The sequence below is a fragment of the Thamnophis sirtalis genome, unplaced genomic scaffold (genome assembly GCF_051295495.1).
Source record: "Thamnophis sirtalis isolate CommonGarterSnake01/CBP01778 unplaced genomic scaffold, rThaSir2_p1.2 scaffold_20, whole genome shotgun sequence".
Lineage (NCBI taxonomy): Eukaryota > Metazoa > Chordata > Lepidosauria > Squamata > Natricidae > Thamnophis > Thamnophis sirtalis.
In genome coordinates this window covers 267307-294333 of record NW_028261400.1, presented here as the reverse complement: position 1 = coordinate 294333, position 27027 = coordinate 267307, and the positions used below count along the sequence as shown (strand labels likewise).

The 27027-nt window shown below is 43.9% G+C and overlaps 2 protein-coding genes across 2 annotated transcripts in view; both read left to right on the top strand.

Annotated features, from left to right (window-relative positions):
- Positions 1 to 27027, top strand: part of LOC148042234 (uncharacterized) — an 845903-nt gene that overhangs the window by 606072 nt on the left and 212804 nt on the right. The window lies entirely within an intron of this gene.
- Positions 1545 to 13477, top strand: LOC148042240 (vomeronasal type-2 receptor 26-like). Its single transcript, XM_087703087.1, has 6 exons — positions 1545 to 1820; positions 2270 to 2558; positions 5641 to 6435; positions 10680 to 10892; positions 11326 to 11452; positions 12567 to 13477. Exons 1-6 carry the CDS (start codon positions 1591 to 1593, stop codon positions 13475 to 13477), a joined length of 2565 nt encoding a protein of 854 aa, XP_087559213.1. The 5' UTR covers positions 1545 to 1590.

Below are 27027 nucleotides of genomic sequence, written 5' to 3'. Positions count from 1 at the left end.
TGGCTGCCCTGCTGCCTCTGGCTTCCCTACGAGAGTCTCTGCTCTCCAGGGCTGTAATTGTGCAGTGTGTGTGCATGCACCTGTGTTTTCTACTGGGGGGTTGCGGATGGACTCCAGAGTCGCTCCAAGCCGTGGCAGATGGCTTTTTAACCAGGCGGCTGTCAGAGAGAAGAGGGCAGCATGTGCCCGTGGGCTTGTGGAACAGCCAAATCCTCACCTCCTGTTCCTTCTTCCGCTGCTGCACAAGCCCATGTGGTGTGCACTGCCCTTTTCTCTCTGACAGCTGCCTCGTTTCCAATTTGGGGGGTGGAGAAATCCATCTTTTCTGTCCCTCTCCATGGATCCCTACCCCAATTGGAAATGAGGCAGCTGTCAAAGACAAGGGAACGTGACCCATGCAGCATGTACAAACAGCAAAAGAAGGAAAATGAGAGGAGTTCGGCTGTTTGAAAAGTCCCACGTGGAACTCCTCTCCTGTTCCTTCTTTTGCTGTTTGTACTCGCTGCGCAGAGCCGCTGCCTTGTCTTTCACAGCTGCCTCATTTCCAATTGGGGCAGGGATCCATGGAGAGGGACGGAATAGATGGATTCCCCCCCCCCCCCCCAATTAGAAATGAGGCAGCTGTCAAAGACAAGGGAGCACAACCTGCGTGGCTTGTTCAAACAACAGAAGAAGGAACAGGAGGGGAGGATTCATTGGACAAGCCCACAGCTTCTGCTGGTGGGTGAGTATGTGGGGGTGCAGGCCAGGGGAGGGGCCATTCTGGTACCTGGCCCCGGTATGGGTAGGCACGCTAAATTCTTTCAACCGGTATGCGCGTACTGGACAGGACTGGCTGAAACCCACCTCTGGTGTTAGTGTGTGAGAGATATTTTTTTAATTTTGCAAAGTTCTGGTAACTAGTTTTTCACTAAAGTTGATTTTCTTCTTAGAGGGAGGATGCACTATTGCATCAGCCCTTTTGTGGTGATGCCCTTGAGCATTAACTTTCAAAATAAAGTAAATTTTGGTTCCAAGTCAGCAGGCAGTTATTTCAGATCTGTGACATGCTCAGCCATTAACTGTCCCATGGCCTTTTCCCTTTAACCACAATGCCAAAAAAGTCATATTTCTTTTTTTCTTCAGCCACAGGTGCTGTGTGTTCCCTCTGGGGCCAGTATTAGGGATGGAGATCCCAAAGCTCTCAATTCTAGATTACTGATTTAATTCCATCTCTGCCCCATTATTATGAATCACATGGGGATTATTTCCCTTTCATTTCCCTCCAGAGAATTTCCCAACAAACTTTGAGTCCAAGAACTAGTTGAATTGTCCAGGGATTCCTCCTGAGAGGGAGAATTATGATAAAAGTTTCAGCTCTGCTCTTTGGCCGAATCCTCCAGGGGAGACTTTAGGCAGAGAAATACGGAGCTTTGTGGACAGGCAGGGTCTGTGCCTTGAATGTCTGTCTCTCTCCTTTCCAGATGAAGCTGAGTGTTTCTCTGTGTTTGAATCAGGAAAACAACTTGATGTTCCACCCTGCGGGACTCCTTTGAATTCTTCTAATTCTTCTTTAGAAACAGGAAGGGAATTGATTGATTCACCCCAAGAATGATGGATCTCCCGCTTCTGCTTCTGATGCTGCTGTTGTGCCATCCAATCTCTGGGAAGCTGAGAATTAAATGCCCGCTGAGTTTGGAGCAGCAGAATAAAAGACAACCACAGAGCTTTTACAGCCCAGGAGACCATCTCATTGGTATAGTCATCAGTGGAGAGGAAAAACTGCATATAAAGTTGCTTTTCAACGTGGCTCCTTCTGATCAGTTTGTTTTCCGTGATTTGTAAGTCATTCAGGGTGATGGAGTTGAACTTCTTCCATTCTAACACTCTCATTGTTTTTTTTTTAATTTTTAATTTATTCCTATATTGGGGAATATGTCTAATTTCCTGAATGATTTTGATTTCCATGGTTTCTCTCTTTTGTCAGAATTTGTGAAAGAGACTCAAATCCAAAAATGGGTCTGAAGAAAAGCTAAAAGGGCTGCAGATTATTTTCCTCTCTCAGTTCAATCCTTAATTTATCACTTGAATAATGAATTTTATTTAAAGTAGTGTTTGAACCAGTTGTAGTTGCCATACCTCAGCCAATTTCCACATTTGTGTAACTGATCATTTGTTTTGGATTAATGTTGGCTTAAGGCTAAGTAGGCTTATGGAAGATTATATATATATATATTTAAAAAGTATTGGTTGTTGCTGTTTATTGTAATAACACATTTTTTTACAATAGGAATTTTTATGATTTTTCATATGGCTTACTGTTAATTAATATCATGCAAATGGTCAACAAGAATTCCCAGCTCCTGCACAATCTCACACTTGGCTACAACATCCATACCAACTATTTCAGCACTCTCCGCACTGCAGATGCCCTGCTGGACATGTTCGCCACTGGAGAAGCCAATGTCCCCAACTACGGGTGTGGAAGGAAGGACAACCTTTTGGCTTTTCTTGATGTAGCTGCCAGGGACATCTCCATCCAGGCATCAACATTAGGAGGCACCTACAAAGTCCCACAGGTTTGTCTGTGTGTTTTCCTCCTTCTGGTAAAGTGAGTGGTGGATGGTGGTGTGTGAGCAATAGATGCAATCATGTCTTCTCCATGGAATTCAAGCGCTGCTTTTCTCCATATTAGCAAAAATGTCAATATTTCATCCCATTATGTTCATCTTGAGATTAATCATAAAAGGCCTGAAATGGAAGCAATACATTCCCTGGAGAAGACATTCTACCAACTATTTAACTGATCAATAAACATCTCTGGTTGTTGGGGCCTCTATTGGCATCTTCATTTCCACATATAAATAATGCCTCCCCTCTCCAATATGGAGGAAGTTGATTGCCCTTAAAATGGAGCTCACACTGTTGGCCCTGATCCAAGCTCTTTCTCCAAGCCCTTGTTTGAGAGGGAGATTTGGCTCAATGGAATAATAGGAGGGCTCCTATCCAGGAGGATAGATACTTACCAAGGGGGAAGGGAAGGGTGCATGTTTTTAAACAGGTTTTATTGGTTTTAATATAGGGAAGGGGACATATTTGAACCCTTGTTATTCAGTAGACATATAAACTACTTACTTGGAGTAATGAAGGATCCAAAACCAGGTCATAAATGTTATTTCATTTATTGACAAAAATTACTAAATGAGTGGGCCAGCGAAAAGCAGTGCATGTAGTATACTTGGATTTCAGAAAGGCTTTGACAAAGTAAACCACAACCTATTTTTCAGAAAGCTACAAATATGTGGGATAGACAGCATCATCCCAAGATGGACTCAATTTTATGATCCTCAAATGGAACTACATCTAGATGGAGGGAAATAAGCAGTGGGGGACCCCAAGGTGCCATTTAAGGCCCAGTACTCTTCAACATATTCATGAAGGATTTGGATGAGCGGAGAAATAGGGAAATCGTCAAATTTGAAGACAACACTAAAGTGGCAGGAATAGCCAACACCTCAGAAGATAGGCTCAAGATCCAGATGGATCTAGAGAGGCTTGAACCCTGGGCCTGTCTAACAAAATGAAATTCAATGTAGAGAAAACTAAAGTCTTACACTTAGGCTAGAAAAACCAAAAGTGCAGGTACAGATTAGGTGAAACCTGGCTCACTAGCAGGAACTGTCAGAGGGATCTTGTCATCTTAGTGGACAATCTCTCAAATGTGAGCTAGCAAATGTGTGGCAGCAGCCCAAAGAAGCCATTGCAATCCTAGGCTGCATCAACAGAAGGAGAGTATCAAGATCACATGAAGTATTCTTCCCACTTTATAATGCCTTGGCAATACCACACTTAGAATACTGCATCCAGTTTTGGTCACCATATTATAAAAATGATGTAAAGACTCTAGAAAGAGTGCAGAAGTATGATCAAGGGCCTGGAGACTAAAACATTTGAAGAACAATTGCAGGAATTGAGTATGTCTAGTATAGAGAAAAAGGACTAGAGGCAACATAATACAACTGTACCAATATTTGAGGGACTGCCACAAAGAAGAGTGGGTCAACCTATTTTCCAAAACACTAGAAAGTAAGACAAGGAACAATGGATGGAAAATAATAAAGGAGAGAAACAACCTAGAGCTAAGGAGAAATTTCCTAATGGTGAGAAATGGAACGTCTTGCCTTCAGAGGTTTTGGGTGCTCCATTACTGGAGGCTTTAAGGAGAGATTGGACAGCCACTTGTCTGGAATAGTATAGGGTTTCCTGCTTGAGCAGGGGGTTGGACTAGAAGACCTCCAAGGTCCCTTCCAAGCCTTTTATTTTGTTTTAATATCTGTCATAGGTACACATGTTTATCATGGAAAATTCCTATTGGAACACACTGTTTTACACTGATAATGTGATAGTATCATACTTACACATTGGATTGTATACCCTGTGAAGAAGACTTGGGTTCTTTTATCATAATAATTATCTGATCATTAATAAATCATGTTCAAAAGTTATGGTCTTTGGGAAATGACATCATAACTATACTTGGTCATCCAATGGAGCAAGTAAGACCTTTCCTTACCTGGGGTTGTTTTCTTTGAGACTGAATCTTGGCTCCCTCATCATATAGCAATAGCAATAGCAGTAGACTTATATACCGCTTCATAGGCCTTTCAGGCCTCTCTAAGCGGTTTACAGAGAGTCAGCATATTGCCCCCAACAATCTGGGTCCTCATTTTACCCACCTCGGAAGGATGGAAGGCTGAGTCAACCCTGAGCCGGTGAGATTTGAACCACTGACCTGCTGATCTAGCAGTAGCCTGCAGTGCTGCATTTAACCACTGCGCCACCTCGGCTCATCAAAGAAGCTCAGTTAGATCAAAGACATGAGTGAAAGTGGTGCTTAAAAGAAAACCTCACAGCTCCCCGTCTTCCTCAGCCCCAATTATTGAAGTATATGAGGCCAAGGTCTCCCCCATGTTCTTACATCAATCTGATGTTTGGGGCTTCAGAGAGAAACCACCAGCAGAACCAACCCAATCATAGCCACTGAGGAGTATCTTGGGGTGGGTAAAAGGACTCCAGCTGCTGTCATCAGAGCTGATTTGGGAATTTACACAATTTCTGTGTTGTCTAAAATCAGAAAATATTGGCATAAAATTTAATTTATGGAAACTGACAATCTCCAAAAATTGTCTCTGTCAGAACAGATAAAATTTCAATTAAAGACCTCTTGGATTATACAACTGACAAATCAAATTAGGAACTGAGGCCTCCCTGTTTCTTGCATAATTGCAGAAGAAGCTAAAAAGTTTCCTCCACAAAGAATCTGGAATATAGAAGCAGAAAAAGATGCAGCAATCCTCAAAAATTATAATAGGCCCTTTATTGGAATAGACTCCTTCAGTCTTCAGTTGGCATTTGCACATGTTAATCTAACTGCAATAAATTGTAGGGCTGATACAGCAAAATGGCTTACATATTTTGTTTTTAATTTGTTTATTATTTTCTATATTTACTATAATATTCTGTTTTTAATATTTTTAACAATGTCTAATTAACAAACTATTCTAATACATTCATGCGAACCAGGTTGGATTGATTAAAATCTAATATTTTGGATTTGAGCTGACCCCAAATATAACACAGCTTTCTTCATTGCATTTTCAGATCAATCTCATAAAGGCTTCAGAGGCTCTGAGTGATAAAAGTAAATTCCCCTTTTTCCACCAGATGTTCCCCAAAGAAGGATTCCAGTACCCAGCAATTGTCCAGCTGCTCCTCCATTTCAGATGGACCCTCATTGGCCTCTTTGCTTCAGACACAGAAAATGGACAGAATTTCATGAGGATTTTCCCTCCTATGCTTGACAGGAATGGAATTTGTGTGGTTATATCACAACAATTTTCACAAACTGAATATACAGTCTCCCTCAAGGATGCCCTCTCTAAGTGGAAACAAGTCAATGTCTTTGTTCACTTCATGGAACATGATTTCATTTGGGCCAGAATTCTTCCTTTCCATTTAATACTTAGGCGTTTGCCAGGACCCATTGGGGGAAAAGTCTGGATCCTCACAAATTCTGTAGGGTGTCATATAAACAAACACAGACTTCTCAAATACATCCATAGTATTTGGAACTTTGGTTATCTGTTGAAAGAAAGGCCAAAAGATTCTGCCTTTGAACCTTATTTATTTGTGGAACAAAACTTTCAAGATCATTATTTTCACTGTTCTCTTTCAAAGAATGTGTTTTCTGTCAAAGGCCGCAGAAGATGCACCCAGAAAGCCCCACTGGAGACCCAAAGGAAATGGAACAGGAGACAGATTCAAATTTACTACCATGATTACACACTCATGAAGACTCTGGCCCATGCGATGAATGCCGCATATTCCCACAGATCAAGGAGGAGAAGGAAGGGGGGTGAAAAGATGCTGGGGGCTCCAAGGCTGCAGCCTTGGCAGGTAAGGGGTCCCAATATGGATCCATTTATCTTACAGTAGTTCTTTTGGAGAAGGAATCCAGAGGAGAAGCGGGAAAAGCATCTCAACCTTCTTATGCTGCAAAAGGTCATCAGATCTGGACCCTCTAATTGTTGCTGTCTGATACTCCAGAATAACATGAGAAGATCTTAAGTTTCTGTTTAACCTCTTTCAGTTGTTGGAAGAGTGTTGTATCCTCCCTTGTCCAGCTGAGAGATTTTGTAGGTTGGAGAAGCTGCTCTCATAATCTTCTCCTTGTCTTCTCCCAAGACTCACTTTCAGTTTGCAGTCAAGTACGATTTTAGGATCATTTTCTTAAACATGTATTTATTTATTTACAAAAAAACTCAAGGTGGTAAATGGATCCAACATCTCTTCCTCCTTCAATCAATCAATTTTTATGATAGACACAGACCAGCATTACAAATAAAAGCATTAAAATAATGGGAAATCCTAAATATTTTTCTGTTTTCAATACACAAGTTTCCAGTCTTCGAGTAGCAGTGTTATCTCTCCCTTTGTTGTTACAATTGTTGCAATTCTCTTTGTTCTTTTTGTATCTTTTAATATTCCACTTTTTTAAAAAAAAGTCAAATTCTTACAAGAAATAGAGAAGAGTAAAGGGCACATGTAGTGATGAATAAGGAGAAGTTTAGTCCATAGGTTGTGAAAATAATAGTAAAATTTTTAGAAAAAGAAAACTTGATCCATGCATTTCAAATGGTCTGCATAAATTCCATCCATGAAAATAACATTTAAAAATTAAGATAACACACTCACCGAAACCATCCAAAGCTTAATTCCTCCGCTTATTTCTTTTATTCTTAGAGTTAAATTAGCTTTAAGTTGTTTATAGGCAGTCTCTTTGAAAATTGATAAAAATTCCTCACCAGCTGTAAACACTTTATCTTCCGTTTCCTTCTGTTTTGGAGCTGTCCCTACTTTGTCAGCCTGGGGGCTGAGCTTTTAACGTCAGCTAAAAGACCTTCTCCTGGATCAATCAAGGACTTTGCAATGTCCCTGTGATCAGCAGAACTTAGTCTTTCTGTTCACTGTCTCTATGGGACAGTTTAGGTCCAATTGGACCACCCAGTGATAAAAGTATTGGCGGCAATCTCAGAGCATCAAGATCGGGTGACCATTTCATAGCAACGTAGGCTCCTCCTCCCCTTGTGTATTGAAAACAAAATACATTTACTTTCACTACTGATTATCCTGGTCTGGAACTTTAAAGACTCACAGTTTGTTTATAGAAAGTGATAAGAAGTAAAACACCATTTGTTTATACAAATGTTCCTTTGAAGTATATCTTTAACCAGAGATCACATGGTAAACCTAGTTGTAACCTTGTAAAAATCTTCCGAGTCAGAGCAGCGGTGTTTTAACAGCTGGAAACAATGGCTTATTTTCAACAACAGAGAGAAACTGTCAGCTTGCAAGAGATAATGTTTGCAATACAGAAACTATCAAATACATTTGAGAAAATGTTTGAAAAATTATAGCACCTAACAGAAAAATATAATGAAAAGGATTAAGATGCTTATCAAATGGGAAAAATAGAGGGTAGAGTCCCAAGCAATAAAGAGAAAAATGACTACAAAGAAATCAAATCTGCTGACATCTATGGTGAATGGTTTCTGTCTGGAAATGGAAAAAGTGGTATATGGAAAGGGGAACTAGATGGATGGAAACCCTACCCTAGATGGCAAGATACAGAAGAAGAAGAAAAAATAAAAGAACTCATGGATTTAAAGGGAGAAAATTTATTAGTAACTCCATTGATAACAACACTGACAATTAAAGACAAGCTGATTAAGGAAAAAGAAAAAGGGCATCGAAATTACATGAGAGAATCAATAAACAATGAGTTGCAAAGAAGAGTCCATACAAATTTGATTAAGGAGACGATTAGAGGACTGATGCCACAAATGGCAGAAGACATTAAACTTTTTCACTACTGGAAAGATGCAGGCTGATAGATGGAAGTGTTTAATCTAAAACTAGTTGGACTTAGTGAAATTTAGTGACAATAGATATGGTTAAATAAACAATTGAAAATGATTATAATGTATACATATGTATTGGTATAACAAGTGGTAATTGGATATGAATATTGAATGGTACCTATGAAAGGAAGATGAGAAAGGGTTTGGTTACATATAAAGATTAATAAAAAAGAACTAAATTATGATAATGGATATAGTCAAATAAAGGAGCGATAATGATAACAATGTATATATAGGTATGGGTACAACAGGGGGAAATTGGATGTAAATTGTAAACAGTGATTTGGAAAGGAAGATTAGAAATCTTTGTTACTAAATGTTATTGATGTTTAGCTAGAATAGGCCATTAGGAATAGTGTTATTGGAATACTAGAAATAGCAAATGAGATGCCAGTATGTGGTTATGTCTTGAGTTTTGGTATAATGGACGTTTAAACAATTACCGTATTTTCACCCATATAACCCGCCCACGCAAATAACCCGCACACGCATATAACCCGCGGGTTTTCCGGATCGTGCAAAATATTTCCCGTATACCCCGCCCACGCATATAACCCGCCCACGCATATAACCCGCGACGAGTAAAAGAGAAGGGAAACAGCTGAGATGGGGGGGGAAGAAACGGAGAAAGAAGCCTGCGCACGCTGGGGAAGAGGAAAGGAACGGAGGAGAAGGAAACAGCTGAGATCGGGGTGGGGGAAGAAACGGAGAAAGAAGCCTGCGCACGCTGGGGAAGAGGAAAGGAACGGAGGAGAAGGAAACAGCTGAGATCGGGGTGGGGGAAGAAACGGAGAAAGAAGCAAGCCTCCGATCGTGTAAGCCTCCGATCGTGTAAAATATTTTCCGTATACCCCGCCCACGCATATAACCCGCAGGGGGGCGCTGTGCATGTAAAAACCGCATATAACCCGCGGGTTATATGGGTGAAAATACGGTATAGTCAAACGAGAATGAGGGTGTGATGATGGTAGCCGAGGTGGCGCAGTGGTTAAATGCAGCACTGCAGGCTATTTCAGCTGACTGCAGTTCTGCAGTTCGGCTGTTCAAATCTCACCGGCTCAGAGTTGACTCAGCCTTCCATCCTTCCAAGGTGGGTAAAATGAGGACCCGGATTGTTGTTGGGGGCAATATGTTGACCCTGTAAACCGCTTAGAGAGGGCTGAAAGCCCTATGAAGCAGTATATAAGTCTAACTGCTATTGCTATTGCTAATATGTACAAATATATTTGATTTAAAATACTAGAATTAATATGAATCATGGGTGACTGTGAAAGAAACGGAGGAATTTTTTTTGTAACTAACTGATACGCTTTACGTATGTAAAGAAAGAGGATTTTTTTGTGTTGTGTCTGTTTTGAAAAATAAAAATAAAAAACTTAAGAAAAAAATATTTTTCTGGAAACTCTGTAATGTTTAAGTCAGATCAAATTATAATTGTCTGAGAATTGCTATAAAACATTTATTAAATCTTGTATTACAGAGTTTTATCAACTCTACTCTATTAATGACAACATAGGAAAATTGATAACTTGCTTAATAGGCTTCTAAAGAAAGATGTTTTTACTATTTTATGAGATCGAGTTATATCAGCAGTATTTTCATAATCTATTTAGGAAGTGAAATGATTTATGAGGAAAACTTTTGGGAGAAGAGATGCTGCCTGGGGAAGGGTCAGAGAAGAGCGGGAGGGAAGCCTGTAGCTGCATAAAAGGGCAGAAACTCAGAAAGGACCCTCCCTCACTTTTCAGGATACGAAAAGAGTTGGTGGGAGATTTGCACTTTCAGACTTACAAAATACTGTCAACGTAGGATTACAATAAAGTAGAATTAACACATCTGGTTGTGTTTTCCATCTGGATTATCAGGGAGAAGATTAGCCTGGTAACTTTGTTCTTGACAAATCCATCCTTTCTGGTCATCAAATTGTTGCTTGCAAGGACTTTAAAAATCTCTTTCTTCTCTTTTTAAATTTGTTTGTCATCTGCTCTACAATGTTGCGAATAATAAACCCATTGTGTCTATTACATTTTCTCAATATATATATACAATTTAAATATATCTATATCTATATATCTTTTTTTTCACCTAGGAAGATAGTGGCAATATCTTTTCTCCTAATTAAGCAAACTTGCAAGTTAGATAACTGTAGAAGAAAAAAAATCAAATTTGTGATAAGAAATGAAGTTTTGTGCTTTTTAAATTCTTGGATTTCAATCCCAGTTTCATCCCTTTCTGGAGAAGAATGAATTTTTCAATATTTCTGAGAGAAAAATGTACTTGGACCAAAAGGGAGAGATAAAAGCAGATTTGAGCATTGACAGTCGGTTGATTCTCCCCAAGGAGGATCCCAGGAAAGAGATTCTAGCATATTTTCAACGACAGAGAATTATTATCAAACAAGATGCTCTTTCACGGCTAAAGTTGCTCAACAAGGTGAGAGAAATGTTGGTATGTTTTTTTCTGTTTTCCAAAGCCAGAGGTCCTACTTGAAGAGAATTGAATCTGGGGAATAGGATTGTTTTCTTAGACTGCTTGAAGGCTCCATGAAGAGGGGAGGAATGTATGTTTGTTTCTAAGGATATGAGAAGGAACCCCCTGGTTGTCCCTGAGTTCTTAAATCTTTTCTCAGTTCCATCCCTCCAGATTTTAGTCAGTAGAAAAATCCTTCAATGTTACATGCCAGAAGCAAAAGGGAGGAAGGAACTAAATGAAGAATCTGCCAATAGTTATATCTTCTATATCTGTTTGGAAGGAGTCAGAGATTTCATATTTACCTCAGTGAAGCCTAGAGACTATTTGGTTAATGTTCATGGACTACTCCATTTTCCATTTACATTTCTTTTGCCATTCCTTTTCTTCTGCTCAGTCCCTGCCTCAGTCCAAATGTGTGGAAAGTTGTCATCCTGGATTTGTCAAGAGGGCTCGAGAAGGAGAGCCAGTTTGCTGCTATGACTGTGTTCCTTGTCCAGAGGGGACCTTCTCCACTCAGGAAGGTGGGTCACACTGAGAAAAAGGATGTGTGGAACTGGATCCCTCTAGGGCATTTTCATGAAAGTGCAACTTGAAGGACAGATTGAAGCTATTTTCAACCTGCACAATTTTTTATCTAAAGGGAAGCAGAGCAAAAAGTCTTTGAAGGAGGGTCTGGGAAGAGATGGGAGGAAGGTGTGGCAGACTGGACAAGCTTTACTAATAGAGAAAATATTTCTTCTCCTTTTGTATCTATAGATTAATTGTTCTAACTGTCAGGAAATTTATCCTCAGTTCTAAGTTGCTTCTCTCCTTGATTAGTTTCCACCCATTGCTTCTTGTTCTACCCTCAGGTTCTTTGGAGAATAGCTTGACTCCCACTTCTTTGTGGCAGCCCCTGAGATATTGGAAGGCTGCTATCATGTCTCCCCTAGTCCTTCTTTTCATTAAACTAGACATTCCCAGTTCCTGCAACAATTCTTCATAAGTTTTAGTCTCCAGTCCCCTAATCCTCTTTCTTGCTCTTCTCTGCACTCTTTCCAGAGTCTCCACATCTTTTCTACATCGTGGCGAACAAAACTGAATGCCGTATTCCAAGTGGGGAATGTAGTGTGGAATATAACAGATATATGAGTCCTCCTAAACTTACCTTTCCAGGAACATCTGAGTTCTTTGAAATTTGATGAATGGTCTCTGGTCCACCACCTGAAAGGCTCCTTGCAATGGGTTCTACATGGATCTCCCTTGAGGTGCTGGCCCAGAATGAGAGGGTGCGGGTTGTTATGGGTGGCACTCATTACACCCATCTTACCTTTCTTTCTCAGTGCCCATTCTGCATTATTTGCAGGAAAATATTTTTCTCCCAGCCAACTAGATTTCAAAGGATGGTATCCTAAAATCCATCATGCTAACAAGAGCCAGGCTGGACTCGGAGGCTGCACTCAGGATGTTTGCCTAGAAAGATGATCTGATTCATTATTTACCTCTAATAATATAGGTTCCTATGAAGATTCTGCACATTGGACAGGAAATAACTATCACCCTACTTCTACTTCATAGATTTAGCTATATATATATATATTTATATATATTTAAAGGACAGAATGTTAAAGAAATATTGTTTTTTCATTTTTTCAGATACAAAAAAATGTACCGAGTGTTCGAATGATAAATATCCAAATGAGGACAGAGTCCAATGTATCCCCAAAGTTATAACCTTCCTGTCTTTTAAAGAACATCTGGGAATCATCCTGGTCTCTTTTGCCCTACTCTTATTCTTAATCACAGGGTTTGTTTTGATCATCTTCATGAAATACCGAGAAACTCCACTTGTAAAAGCCAACAACCGGGACCTCTCCTACATCCTCCTGGTCTCCCTCCTGCTTTGCTTCTTGTCTTCTCTTCTCTTCATTGGTCAACCAAAGAAAGCCACCTGCCTTCTCCGACAAACGGTTTTCAGCATCATCTTCTCAGTTGCTGTTTCTTCTCTCTTGGCCAAAACCATCATGGTGGTGCTGGCTTTCCTGGCCACAAAACCAGGAAATCAAGTGAAGAGATGGTTGGGGAAGAGCTTGGCCAACTCCATCATCCTTTCTTCTTCTGCAGTCCAAATTGTCATCTGCTCCATCTGGCTGGGAGTTTCTCCCCCATTCCCTGACTCTGACTTCCACTCCCAGCCTGAAGAGATCATCCTGCAATGCAATGAAGGAGCTGTTGTCATGTTCTATGTCACCCTCAGCTACATGGGCTTCCTGGCTGCCATCTGCTTCACAGTGGCTTTCCTGGCCAGGAATCTGCCTGGGGCCTTCAACGAAGCCAAGCTGATCACCTTCAGCATGCTGGTCTTCTGCAGTGTCTGGGTGACTTTTGTGCCCACCTACCTGAGCACCAAAGGGAAATACATGGTGGCTGTTCAGATCTTCTCCATCCTGGCCTCCAGTGCTGGTCTGCTGGTCTGCATCTTCATCCCCAAGTGCTACATTATCCTTCTGAGGCCAAACCTGAACACAAAGGAGCACCTCACAGCCAGAACAAATGTAAAAACATGAGAAAAACCCCATGATATTATAAGAATGGTATAATGTCCTTTTATTTGAAAGAATACCCGAATTGTTTCCACTTAGGTAGTATTCAGAAGTCAGAGAACATATCTACATGTTTCCAAATGGGAAATGGTTGAATGACTGGAATTCTTATAACTCCTTTCCTTTTCACCTCAATAAATCTTGCTAAAGAGAACTCTGTGAAAGTTGTTAGGAGAGATTTGTTGTTCACCAACTGCCAATGAATTTGATACCTTTTAAAAACAATTTCAGCAATGATTCCTATGGACAGCAGTAAAAGTGTACGTGTGAGAGAATAAATAGGAAAAGTGTTAAGATGGATTCTATGGGAACCAAGCTCCAGCTATGTTGTTTGATCATTGTGAGAATCATTGGCCATCCCACCAAGCCAGAGAAGGTGGGGGCCTCCAGGTCCTCTTGCTTAGATGTTCCCACCCAATGAGACCTAGTTAGCTCACCTTTCCCATAGTTGCTCCTCCCCTGTTAAAGAAGCTTCTCCATGAGGTCCACCATCCTGTCTCGATCCCCTTGTTGGGTGATAAGGATAGAACAAACAGCCGGTTCTTTTCCCCAATGCATGGGCCAGGTTGAGACTGGAGTCCAGAAGATGTGGGTGGAAAAACCCCACAGGAGAGTCAGACTGCATCCTGAGGAGAAGGGGCTCTTTGTGGCTGCAACAGGTGAATAGTTGCAAGCAGTAGTTCGGCTGTGTCTCAAACGCCATCAGAGGAAAGAAAGAGGGTCTCTCTCTCTCTCTCTCCAAGGAGGGAAGCCCAGCAGTTCAACCCTTGAAGGCCTGACCTGCTGGGTTCCCCTCCGTCATCTCAGGCTGCATCCAGCCCCAGAAGCCCCAGAAGTAGGCCCTTCAGAAGGACTTTGCTCCAGGCTGCTAGGAAGCAAGCAGAAGGGAGAAGGAAGGGGAAGTTCTAATTACGAGGTCCTGAACATCTCTGGAGATAAATTCCAATGGACTATCAGGCAGTCAAGGTAGTCCTCCAATTATGACCACAATTTCTGTTGCTAATTAAGTTCTGTGTCATTTTACAACCTTTTTGCCACAGTTGCTAAGCAAATGAGTGCAGTCATTAAGTAAATCAAGCGGTACTGCAACTCTCATAAATACAGGGCAGTTCCCAAGAGTTTTGATCACATGGTTTATGACAGATACTGCAGCAGTCGTAGGTGTGAAAACCGGTCATGAGTCATTTTTCTCAGTGTTGTTGTAACTTCAGTCACTAAACAAATCACTGTAAGTCGAGGATGACCTGTTGTCCTCAGGGCAGTTTTTGACAACGAGGCTCCGGCCCTTAAGATTCCATCAGAATAGAGCTGGAAGGGACCTTGGAGGTCATCTAGTTCAACCCGCTGCTCAAGCAGGAGACCCCAGACCGTCCCATACAAAGGACCGTCTTTCAATGAGTCACAGCCAATTTGTGGACCTTTTGTGCCCCAGATGGTAAAGAAACCACTGCAGTTGCGGAAGGAACCCCGAGATCCTTAAGGGAATCCGGCTTCTCCCATCGACTCCATTTGTTGGGAGCCGGCTGGGAAAGTGGCCAATGGAGGCTGCACGACCAAAACCCTGGCAATACACACTGGCTGCCAAACGCCCAAAGGTGGATCATGCGACTGTGAGAACCTTGCGACGGCCATAACTGTGAGGACCTTTTTCAGTGCCCCTGTAATTTTGAAGGGTCGGCAAAGGTCTGGTTTTCCATGGAGGGCTGCCTGCCCTTCGGCCTCCCTCAGCCTTCCTGTCCTTCCTCCAAGATGTCTCTGCAGAAGAGCCAACCTTGAGGTACCTCCTCCACCAGCAGAGCTGGAGACAGGCTCCCTGCTGCTCCTCTTGGCTTTGGGACTCAGGTTGCTCCTGCTGGTGGGTTTCAGTTCCCTGGAGCCCTTTGCCGGTTTTTTGGAAGCCAAGAGGGGCGTTGAGACAGCAGGCAGAGGCTGGGGAAACCGCTCCACCCAGGAGGTTGTCACCCCCATCGACCGCAGGAAGTCCAAGCTCCGTGTCAAGGGAGGGAGGGGTCATTGGACAAGGTTGGGGGTCCCCATGAGTCCCGGGGGCTTCCTTTGCTCAAGATCTCCAAGTAAGAATTGGCCAAGTCTGGGCTCCATTGTGGAAAGGCTTCGTAATGCAAGAGACTCTGCGAGGGGCCTGGAGCCTCTCTGGAGACTGGAGCCATGATGGGTTCCTTTAGGAGGACAACTGACAGTCTTAATAGCCATGAATCAACAGGGGGACGGCTCCTGTCCAGTAATTAATGGTCGGTTCTGTCCTATTCTTTAGGTACGATAACTGCAACCTCAGTGTGAGGCGAATTCCTTGAAGACAGATGAATTGTTCCTTTATCTGAGGAAAGTATTCACTACATGGGGAACAGTCAAGTCTATCATATGTCTTTTTCGGTAGCCTTCTTGGTAAATGGAATTGCATCAAATCAACTTCATTAGAATCAAAAACTAGTACAAATAAAAACACTCAAGCAATATCCAGTTAAAAATTCTGGGATGAAATAATAAACCAGAGATAAAATCTATATCAAAATCACAATTGGGCATCCAATCTGTTAGTTACACATGGCCTAAGATACTACAATATCAGTCCTTCAACTGTGAAGCCATAGCCATTAAATACTAAAAGGCAAAGGAGTAGTAATGCAAAAGGGTTTCCTACATCAGTTGTGTGAAAGAGCTATGGTGGATTAATCACGTGTTTCCCATGGATCCCCAGTGCTGCTGCGGAGAATCGAGCCACCTTTGCTGCAACCAGAGTCAATATCCAGGTGAGGAAACCTTAAAATTTCAAAACATCCTGGCTGGAATTCAAAATATTTTAGGAGGATTTGGGAGATTTGAGAAGAAGTTGGATAGACTATTGTTTATCACAGCAAAAGATGATGGGGTTGGAGCCCCAAAAATTAAAGAAGAGAATGAGAATATAGAAGATAAAGACAAGACAATAGATGAACTTATTAATGGAGCAAATATGGGTGAAAGTGGAAAGAAGGGAAGATGGAAAAGTGAATTTGACAATTTGGAGCTTTATCCCAGATTTCAAGATATAGGAGGAAAAAAGGGTGATAATGATGGAACTAAGAAGAGAAACCTATTCAGAAATAAGTTTGACAACCAAAGACAAGCTAAGGTTAATAACAATAACAAGACTATTGGAGAGATCTTTTAAGAAATAAAGTGCGGAGAGAAGTTTATAAAAACTTTATAAAGGAGCTGAAAAGAGAATTGACACAATTGACAAGAGAGATAAGACTGTTTTGCCATTGGAAAAATAAAGGTTGATAAAAGTTGATGATAAAAAGTTAGCTAATTTTGGTGATTAATAAGTAGGGATTTTAGTATTTTGTAGATTGTTTTAGATGATCATTGAATGTTTATTCGTTAACATATTATTAACTATGACAATAATAATGAAATGATAACTTTAATTAGTATAAGTAACTTGGTTTTAAATTCTAAATTGGGACTTGGTGAAAAGACCTATAAATTTTATTAATAAATTTTTGTTTAGATCTTGTTACAAAGTATAATTACTTTGGGTCTTGTTGAAAGAAATGTCCTTCTGGGTTCAGCTCCAAGTGGGGAAGAAGTCACTGGAGACATGGAGGCTGCTTGGAAAGATGGTTTATTGTTGGACGTGGCCACATGGCTTGAGGCCTGACCAGAAAAGGCGATCACATGTTTCAATGTAGGTGAAGAAGAAGAGAAGGGCTGAGGAAGGGGCTTGCTAGGCTTTTTATACCCTGTTTAGTCCCACCTCTCTGTTTCCTGTTCCTGTGTAAGAAATGTATTCTGATTGGTTGTCAGACTCCCATGGTGCCATGCAGGGGGCTACTCTCTAGGCTGTGATGGGTTCTCAGATGCCATGTGGAGAGTTGAGTAATATCCCTTCCTCCTACAGCTGCAGTGGAGGAATCTTTATAATGTAAAGTGGGCTAGCCTGGCCTTCTTAATGGGCCTATTGACAAAGTGGGGGTGAGCAAGAAGCTACAGACAACTATTCTGTCTTTTAAAACATGCTTCTTTCTTTTCACATCCAGAGAAATATTCTGCCTTTTCAATATTTCCTAGGATATTTCATTTTTTCCTGGGAGAGGGCTGGATGATAACTTCCCACAGTCTGAAGAGGAGATGTGATATAAATACTAAATAATTTTTTCATTAACCACAGCTGCTCTGCTCGTTTGGCTGCTCGGTTCTGGCTCCCAGATCCGGCTCTGGCCAGACTCTCTGCCCTCCCCACAGCAGAGCCCTCACCCTCTTCACTGCTGCCCCTCAGCCTCAGATGGCACTCCGAGGCTTGGAGCTGAGCCTGGGGATCCACCCCTACTAACCTCACCACTGCCACGGCCATCCCCTCCACCCTCCTTCTTCGTTCGGAGTCCTGGGATTCCTCAGTGGTCTCAGGCCCTGATGCTCGGTGGCTGGGAGGCTTTCAGCTCAGCTGACAGTCCTGCAGTGACTGGTAAGGTGGGGGTAAGGGAGGGGCTTCAGCTGGTAAGGGTGGGGCTCTCCTGACTCCCCTGGCACACTGGGCGGCAAGTCAAGGGAAGGGAGGGGAAGAATTTCTTTCCTCTTTCAAATGGGTAAAAGGCCGCCATTCCCCCATTCCAGGTATGGGGAGAGAGAGTGTCAGCAAAGTTGTCCCATGTGCTGCTCACTCAGGAGTGCCAACATCATTTCTGAAGGAGGCCCCTTGGCTGGTGACCTCCCTGTCTTTCTCCAAACACCTGTTCTGCAGCTCTAATTCTTGGATGGCCCTCCTGACATGGGTCAATCCTTCTCTGATGTCCTCCAGGGTTTTCTGCAGGTCTTCCATTCTGGCCTGGTAAACACAGGTCTGCAGCTGCTGCAGATGGTTGAGGTGCTTCTTCTCATTTCCCCTCACGTCCTGGAGAATGGTGACTTTCAGCTTCAGTGACTTTTCTCCACAAAGTGGAAGTTTGGTCCATCTCAGCCCAGTTCATGCTGCAGACTCTAGAGGTGCTTCTTGAGTTCATAAGAAGGTTCCAGACCTCTTTGAAGAGCTTCTCAAAGATTGTAAGGCAGCCTTCTCAAGTTTGAGGAAGGCCACTTGGGTAGGAACCTCAGACATTTCTTTCTGGGGTTCTTCAATGTGTTTCACCAAAGATTCTTTCTCTGGCTCTAACTGGTGGATCATCCTGTTGGCATGGTCCAAGCTTCCTTTGCTGTCCAGCAGAGTTTTCTGCGGGTCTTCTGTTGTGGTCTGAAGTTGATCCACTGTCTGCTTGAGACAACTGTGCTGCTCTTTCATCCGTGGTTTGTCTTTCATGGATTCTTTCATGAATGCAGCCGCACGAGCGATCGTGGGTGCGCCTCGATTCACCCACGTTACACTTATCCTCCGCGAGCTGCACTGGCTGCCTGTTGATCTCCGGGTACGCTTCAAGGTGCTAGTCGTCACTTATAAAGCCCTTCATGGTATTGGATCTGGGTACTTGAGAGACCGCCTACTGCCAATTACCTCCACTAGACCGATAAGATCCCACAGACTAGGCCTCCTCCGAATTCCATCAGCCGGCCAGTGTCAACTGGCGACTACCCGGAGGAGGGCCTTCTCTGTGGCTGTTCCGACCCTCTGGAATGAACTCCCCGTGGAGATTCGTACCCTCACCACCCTCCAGGCCTTCCGCATAGCCCTTAAAACCTGGCTGCTCTGACAGGCCTGGGGCTAAAGACTCCCAGCCCCACTTCGAACGGTATGATTGTTGTGCTTTTTAATTGTGTATGGTTTTTATGTTTTTGTAACTTTGTTTGTCTTTCCCCTCCCTTGAGTTGTGAGCCGCCCTGAGTCCCTTTCAGGGAAAAGGGCGGCATACAAATAAATTAAAATGAAATGAAATGAAAATGAAATTCCTAGATTTGAAAGTCAACAGAATCTGGTTAATCTGGAGGTCATGGAGGCCATCACTGCTCATTGAGAAAATAGCCCAAGGATATTCCCTAAAGGACCATTTCTTCCCTGCTGCTGACCTGTTTGGATAATGGAGAGACACAGTCACATCCTCTCTCAGTTCAGGAATAAGTTTGCTAACTGCCTAAAGTTCACAGATGCCTTCAAGTTAAGTCAAGAAACTCTGACTTAATCCATCACAACTGATCTCCCTTCAAACTATCCTGACTTCCCATTTGATTCTGACTCCAATTCGAGGACTCTCTTCTATCAAGACTCTCCAAAGGAGTCAGAATCTGCGATCGGTCAATTCGGCCACCTCTGGCACTGCTAGGGGGCTTCTCATGAGAGGGAAAGGAGGTGACCATTCGGATTAGGAAAGAGCCCCCCCCCTCCAAGGACTTACCAGTCCCATCCAAGGCACGAAATCCTAACGGATCACTTTGAGCCAGTCCCCCTCTCTCAGCCACAGCCTACCTCACAAACATGTTGTTGTGAGGATGAGGGAGTCTTCAGTATGTTCACTGCCTTCAGCTATTTAGAGAAAAGAATAAAGGTGGATAAAACTCTGAGTAATAAAAAATATAAATACATAAATAAGTCAACCAGCAGGATGAGTCTGTTTGGGAAATAACTACATCTGGCCAATGGAATCCCATTTTAGGTTAATATCTCCAGGTCAGCTTCTACCTTTGTGGTCGCAATGCCTCTCCAACTGGGACATCATGAAGCCAATTTTTTTTCCATAGATCATTGGGAGCCCCCAGACGGCTGCTCCCAGCCCCTTTCCAGAGACAGGAACCTTTGACCTGTTGGATGAGGAGTTTGGGGACAGGGATGGAGGCTGCGGACATGGCAGGTATCAGCACATCTGTCATGTTGGTTGAAGCCCCCTTTTCTAACCTCTCCCCCTTAATTCTGCCTTAAAGGGAGTGGTCTCTCCCTCCTGAGGAGACCCTGCGATGCCCCCAGTGCCAGCCATCCAATCCAGCCACTTTCCAGGGATGTTGAGCAAAGCCTCCATTATGTGATCCAGACTCCCCAAGGATGCTGGAGGTTGCCATGGCGAGCTCCAGCCAATGAGCTCAGGAGGAGCCTCTGATGTCACAAGCCAAGGCTTTGATTGGCCTGGACCTGAGATTTGAACAATAACCACCAACCAGCTGCCTTCACCTGGGAGGCGTGGCTTATCTATTGATGAGCCAATCCTGAAGGGGCTTCGAGCCCCAATTTGGCTTCAGCCAGAGCGGCTCCCTCTGAAGGGGGAACCCTCGGTCGCCTGGAGAGGTCGGGGAGCCCCACATTCTGCCCCTTCTCTGAGGTTGGAATTAAAATCTTGTCCCTTGGATCTGGAATCTGGTATTAGAGATTCAGAGAATCCAGGTTTTCCTGCACCTGCCCAGATGATGAAAGCGAAATATGCATAAAATATTAGATATTATTCCTCTTAAAAAGCCATTGGGAGAATGTGCCTGAAGAAACAATGGATCCAATGATGTACAGTTCCTACCAAGTATCCTACGCATAGTCCTCAATTTACATCCATTCATTTAGTGACAGTTCCAAATTCCACAGTCATTTTAAAAAAGTGCTTTTTGATGGGTCCCCGCACTTACGACTAGTGCAGCTCATAATTGCCACTTGGGTGCCTGGCAATCAACATGGATTTATGGCAAGGAAAAGTCAATGGGTGAAATGGTGTTTGTTTCATGACTGCAGGATTCACTCAACAGCCGCAGTGATTCGCTTAACAACTGTGGCAATAAACATTGTAAAATTTAGCACAACTCAATTAATGACCATGTAGCTTAGCAATGGCATTTCTGGTCCCAATTCTGGTCGTAAGTCAAGAAGTAGCTGTAGGGTGTAGCAGCAGGCTGATTTGGAAAAGCTTAAGCAGGCCTGGATTTAAGCAGGGATGGGAGACCACCAGAAAATGCCAGGGTTAGATTGAAAAGAAGGCAGTGGACAACCTATCTTGCTGTGAGGAAAATTAGGTGGGGCCCCTTAGTGACTGGGCAATCAGTAAGTGACTCTGAGTTCTAGTCCCGCCTTAGGCATCAAAGGCAGCTGGGGACTTTGAGCCAATCACAAAAAGGTTCTGATTTGAATTCCCAGGGCCCAGCTAGGACTTCGGGGCCAGACTCTATGCTGCCCCCTACAGGCAGTGAGTTTCAGCTGAATCCTGGAAAGAGGGAGGGGCTGTGACTGGGGGGGAGGAGCTCTCTGTGTCTAGGAGTTTCTCTCCTTTGCTCTCAGATGAGGCTGCTGTACCCCAGAAGGACCCAGGGGGAAACTTGGGGTCCTGCTGGACTCACGGCTCCTGCTGGAGGACAAGGTGGCAGTGGTGACCAGCAGGGCCTCTGCCCAAAATCCGCCCTGCCTTAACATTGACAAGGGTTAAGGCAGCAGGCTAGGAAGCAGAAGATCCTGAGTTCAAGTCAAGACATGTTCACCTCCTTTTAGTTAGTTGAAAAAATAATAAAACAGTGGGGAAAAAATCTAACAAAAATAAAAACTGACATTCCTGCTTCTGTTTGCATGGAATCTGTCCTGGCCTTGTGCAGATCCAGAAATTTCTCTCCTTACCAGGGAGGGAGAGGTTTTTTTAAATTATCCCTTCCATTTTCTCTCACTCCCTTTTTTCACTTCCTGTGGAGGCCCCAGTGAGGACCCCAGACCCCCTCCCAGCCCTGGGACACAGCCGGTCTCTCGGGTTCTTTGGGAAAGGTTCCTTCCCCAAGCAGAGTCTGCCTGAGCCCCATCATCCACTTCCCTCCCTGCCTAGGATCAGCTGAATTCCTCCCTTCAGACAATAGGAAAAAGGGAGTTTGGACAGAGTCTCTGGGAGAGTCTCCGTTCTTCCACACTGAGGGCCACATTCACTCCAGAAAGCCCAATTCCCCCTCAGTTCCTGGACATCTCCGGCCATCACTCAACTGAGCTCACAGCAGGGCCAGAGAGGCTGAGAATTGGGATGGAAGGGGCTACAAATCCTCTTCAAGCCTACCCAGCCACAATGGACTCTCAGACACAGACTGTGGCCTCACAGAAGCTCCTAAATGGGGCCTTTATGGTAAAGTGACCAGACATCCCACTTTTGGCAGGACAGTCCCGCTTTTGAACTATTTGTCCCATGTCCCGCGGTGTTTTTAAAAAGTCCCGATTTTTCAGTCGGCCACGCACATGTCAAGAAAACACCACGCAGCAATTTTCAACTGCCGCGCAGTGATTTCTTCTGTCACAGGCTCTGGAAGCTGGGGAGGTCCTTTGCAGGCAGCTAGAACTGGCCGCCCGCAAAGGATCTCTCCAGACTTGTTTTGATAAGCGCGGGGCAACTGATGGTAGTTTGCACTGGTTGTGCCCACTCAAACTATCGTCAGTCACCCCATGTTAAAATCTGGTCACCTTCATTATCCAATTAAGGCAGAGCAAAAATGGGCTGTGTGCTGACCCTAGAAAAGGGGTGCTGGAGGGGCCAGCAACCGCTCCTGCTGCAGATCTGGCTCCCCTAAGAGGGAGCTCCCTTCGGCTTCTGCTGCCTGAACCGCTTCTTTGCTGCACGGCCATTTGAGGGGAGCCTGAGCAGGGACTTGGGCTCTGGTCAAAGCAAACCAGAAGGGCCAAAAAACAGGACATCAGACTGCCGGAGGGAAGGGAGGGGGAGGAGGGGAGTGTTGGGAAAAAAACCCACAAAAAGGACTTCTCTAGGTAGCCGCTTCTGCAGACAGACTCGGCTCCGCCAGAGAGGAGAAAGTGAGATCTTCTACCCTCCTTTTGCTCACTTCTCACCAGCTTTTCGGGACCCAAAGCGGCAACTGCAAAGCAAGCTTCCTTATCTTCTGCCCCTCATCTTCACCCCCTCCACATCCTTCCATCCCCCCCCCCCACGCCTGCAGCTGCACATCTGAGCGTGGAGGGGGAGGGAAGTGGGGGCAGCTGAGAGAGAAGCCGAAAGTGCACGGCCAGGGCAGGTCGAGCGAGAAGCACCGCTTGCCCTTCTTGCTCTGGCTGCGCGTGCGCGTGGAGAAAAAAAAAGAGAGAGAGGGCTGGCGGGTGCGAGAGCTCAGCCCCATGGGGAGAGAGAGGAAGAGAGAAAGAGAGAATGGTTCGCTCACCGATGCTACTCACCAGGACAGAGGGAGCTTGAGGGGCGGACAGAAGGGAGATGCAGCCATGGTCTCCGGCTGGGAATCTCTGGAGATGAGGCGGGCGCCCGCAGCCGCCACCGCTGCGTCTGAAGCAGCCCTGCGTTTTTGAAGGTAGTTTGTGTGGATGGGAAAGCAAGGTGTGACGGGGCACAGCCTAAGTCTCCCCTTTGCCTAGGACCCCTGTGGGTGGGTGGGTGGAGAAGATAATTGAGACCAAATTTTTAATCAAGAAACTCCCCCTCCCCCCCGGTCATTGGTGTCCCGCTTTACCAATGTTAAAATCTGGTCACCTTACTTTATGGGGCAGGGGGAAGGGTCATATGGGATCAATATTACAACTCTCATCCTATAGGGTTGCCCCATCTGCTGTCCCTGGTGGCAGATGGAAGATTGGGAATTCCACTCCTGACACTGGTTTCTGTAGAAGCAAAAACAGCAGGACCCAAAAAACCCAATTAGCCAGGCTCATGGCAATTATTATTTATTCAGTGTCCACTGGAGGAATTTCCCTCCATAAAATAGTGAGAGGGGATCTTACAGACAAAAGGATGGACACATATTTATACATTCCAGGAAAAGAGGAGAAAATGACAATCATACAGGTGCATATTTAATTTAATAGATGATGTAAGCATGACTATTCATAATTAGCAAGACTCAAGTTACTTCCCCACCCTTGTATTGTTTTATTGTGTAAATGAAAAGAAACATCTCAGTTGCTTTGGCAAAGCAGTTTGGGTAAAATGTACTGAGAAATGAGGGCATCAATGTTGCTCCATACATTCCGTCTATATTTCTGTCTTGCTAACATGCTCCCATTTTTCCAAGAAATTTATCTCCTCACAATCTTACACACACCCTTTATTTATTTCCAAAAAAAATAGTTCGCCGCTCATGCATGCAGAACAGCTTGGAGCATTTTCTATGTTTGGAGTGTGGAATATGTTCAAATTTGAAATTCTTCTGTCTCATATTTTTATTCTGGTCGTCAGCTGCTCCTTTGTGTTCAGGTTCGGCCTCAGAAGGATAATGTAGCACTTGGGGATGAAGATGCAGCCCAGCAGACCAGCACTGGAGGCCAGGATGGAGAAAACCTGCACAGCCACCATGTATTTCCCTTTGGTGCTCAGGTAGGTGGGCACAAAAGTCACCCAGACACTCCAGAAGACCAGCATGCTGAAGGTGATCAGCTTGGCTTCGTTGAAGGCCCCAGGCAGATTCCTGGCCAGGAAAGCCACCATGAAGCAGATGGCAGCCAGGAAGCCCATGTAGCCAAGGGTGACGTAGAACATGACAACGGCCCCTTCGTTGCATTGCAGGATGATCTCTCCAAGCTGGGAGTGGAGGTCAGAGTCAGGGAATGGGGGAGAAACTCCCAGCCAGATGGAGCAGATGACAATTTGGACTGCAGAAGAAGACAGGATAATGGAATTGGCCAAGCTCTTCCCCAACCATCTCTTCAGTCTGTTTCCTGGTTTTGTGGCTAGGAAAGCCAGTACCACTGTGATGGTTTTGGCCAAGAGAGAAGAAATGGCAGCTGAGAAGATGATGCTGAAAACCGTTTGTCGGAGAAGGCAGATGGCTTTCCTTGGTTGACCAATGAAGAGAGAAGGAGACAAGAAGCAAAGCAGGAGGGAGACCAGGAGGATGTAGGAGAGGTCCCGGTTGTTGGCTTTGACAATGGGAGTTTCTCCATATTTAATGAAGATAATTAAAACAAGGCCTGTGATGATGAACAATAGTAGCGCAAAAGAGACCAGGATGATGCCCAGAAGTTCTTCATAAGTCAGGAAGGTTATAACTTTGGGGATACATTGGACTCTGTCCTCATTTGGGTATTTATCATCTGGGCACTTCATGCATTTTTCTGTGTCTGAGAAAGGAAAAAACATTTCTTTAATTATCTGTCATTTTACCTTTCAAGAAATACCTTCGTGGGAGAACAGCTGATAACAGGGAAGTTTTCTGAGATGCATTGGTTAAGAATTCCAGGAGGAAAAAATAAGAAAATATCACTGAAATCTATATAGGTAAGGTGTATGGAATTTGGGGGATTCCTGGGACCTAAAACCATTCCTTAGTAATGCTGAGAACCTTCAGTGGCCCAGCAGGAGCCGTTGGAGCTGCCACCAGACTCCAACAGCGAGGGGCTCTATGAGTCGGCCTTGGAGGATGTGGAGGACCCTGGACAGGGTTCTGAATCCGAGCAGGGCGCAGAGAGACTGGTTGGGCACCAGGTGGCGCCTGAGCCTTGGATCAGTGGGGAGGAGACAAGGGAGAGTGATCCAGAAACCAACAGTGAGTTGTTCCAGGATGCACGCCGTCGAAGAGCTACTCAGCGTCAAGAACTATGTAATTACAGGAGGTAATTATGCTCAGCTGATGGTCATTAGACTCCTCTCCAGACTATTAAAAAGACTGCTGGTGGCACGCCCTTCTTGCAGAAGTCAACGCTTTGACTAAAGAGAAACTGACTTGGCAGGCTGGATTGCTGCCAGAGTTAGTCTGAATTGCTGCCAAGGTTTGTCAGATTTGCTGCCAAGATCCTTATCTGTTTGTTTACTTGGCTTTCAGTCACCAAAATTCTGGTCTTGTTATTAAAGGACATTCCATTTACGCTTGTCTCGGCTTTCATTACTGGACGGAGGAGGGGGTCAGAACAGGAACTTACATTATTACAGATAAATAACGAATCTGATAATCTTTCTAGGCAAACATCCTGGGTCCTTCCAGATGGCATTTCTCAGTATTCTGAACCCAGAGGTTGCCTATTCTACGAAATCTAGCTGGGTGGTCGAGAAATGTAGCTTTACAAATAATCTGCAATAACTACTGGGAGCAGCGCTAATATGGGTGCAATGTGGTGCCCCCATAACTGTCAATTGGATTACAATCATAATCCCTACCCAGAGGGCTTTCTTGTATGAAATTAGATACGTCTAATGATATCATTTCGAGAAAGCAAGCATGTAATTAATGAAAGGTTATACTGAATCTATGAGGTAGGATTAATAAAATTGGAATGAAAGTTCCTGGCCTTTCGTGGCTTCTAGAAGGTCCCCAGGGTGGGAACCATTCTGAGCAGAAGCCCTCAAAGATCTCAGGGGAAATGAAGGCCCTCTTACACCAAAGGTCTCCATACATATTAGCTTCATACATTTTCAGCTTTACCTTTGTGCTTGTATGTTAACATGTCTGCTCTTGTGCAATGTGATTTTTTTTTTGAATTTTTGGAATGCCTATTTTGGGATGTCTTTTTTTACTCTTCTACAAATATGTCAGATTTGATGGTTTATTTTATTAATTAGGGCTCTTCATTCCCATCCTGAAAAGCTGTGGTCTTCCTATTCTAAGGACCAGCAGATGAACAGATTTCATTCCCTCCTCTCCAGATTTACCCATAAGATCAAACTCTGAACTAATTCCTTGTATATCAATATTCTGCACCT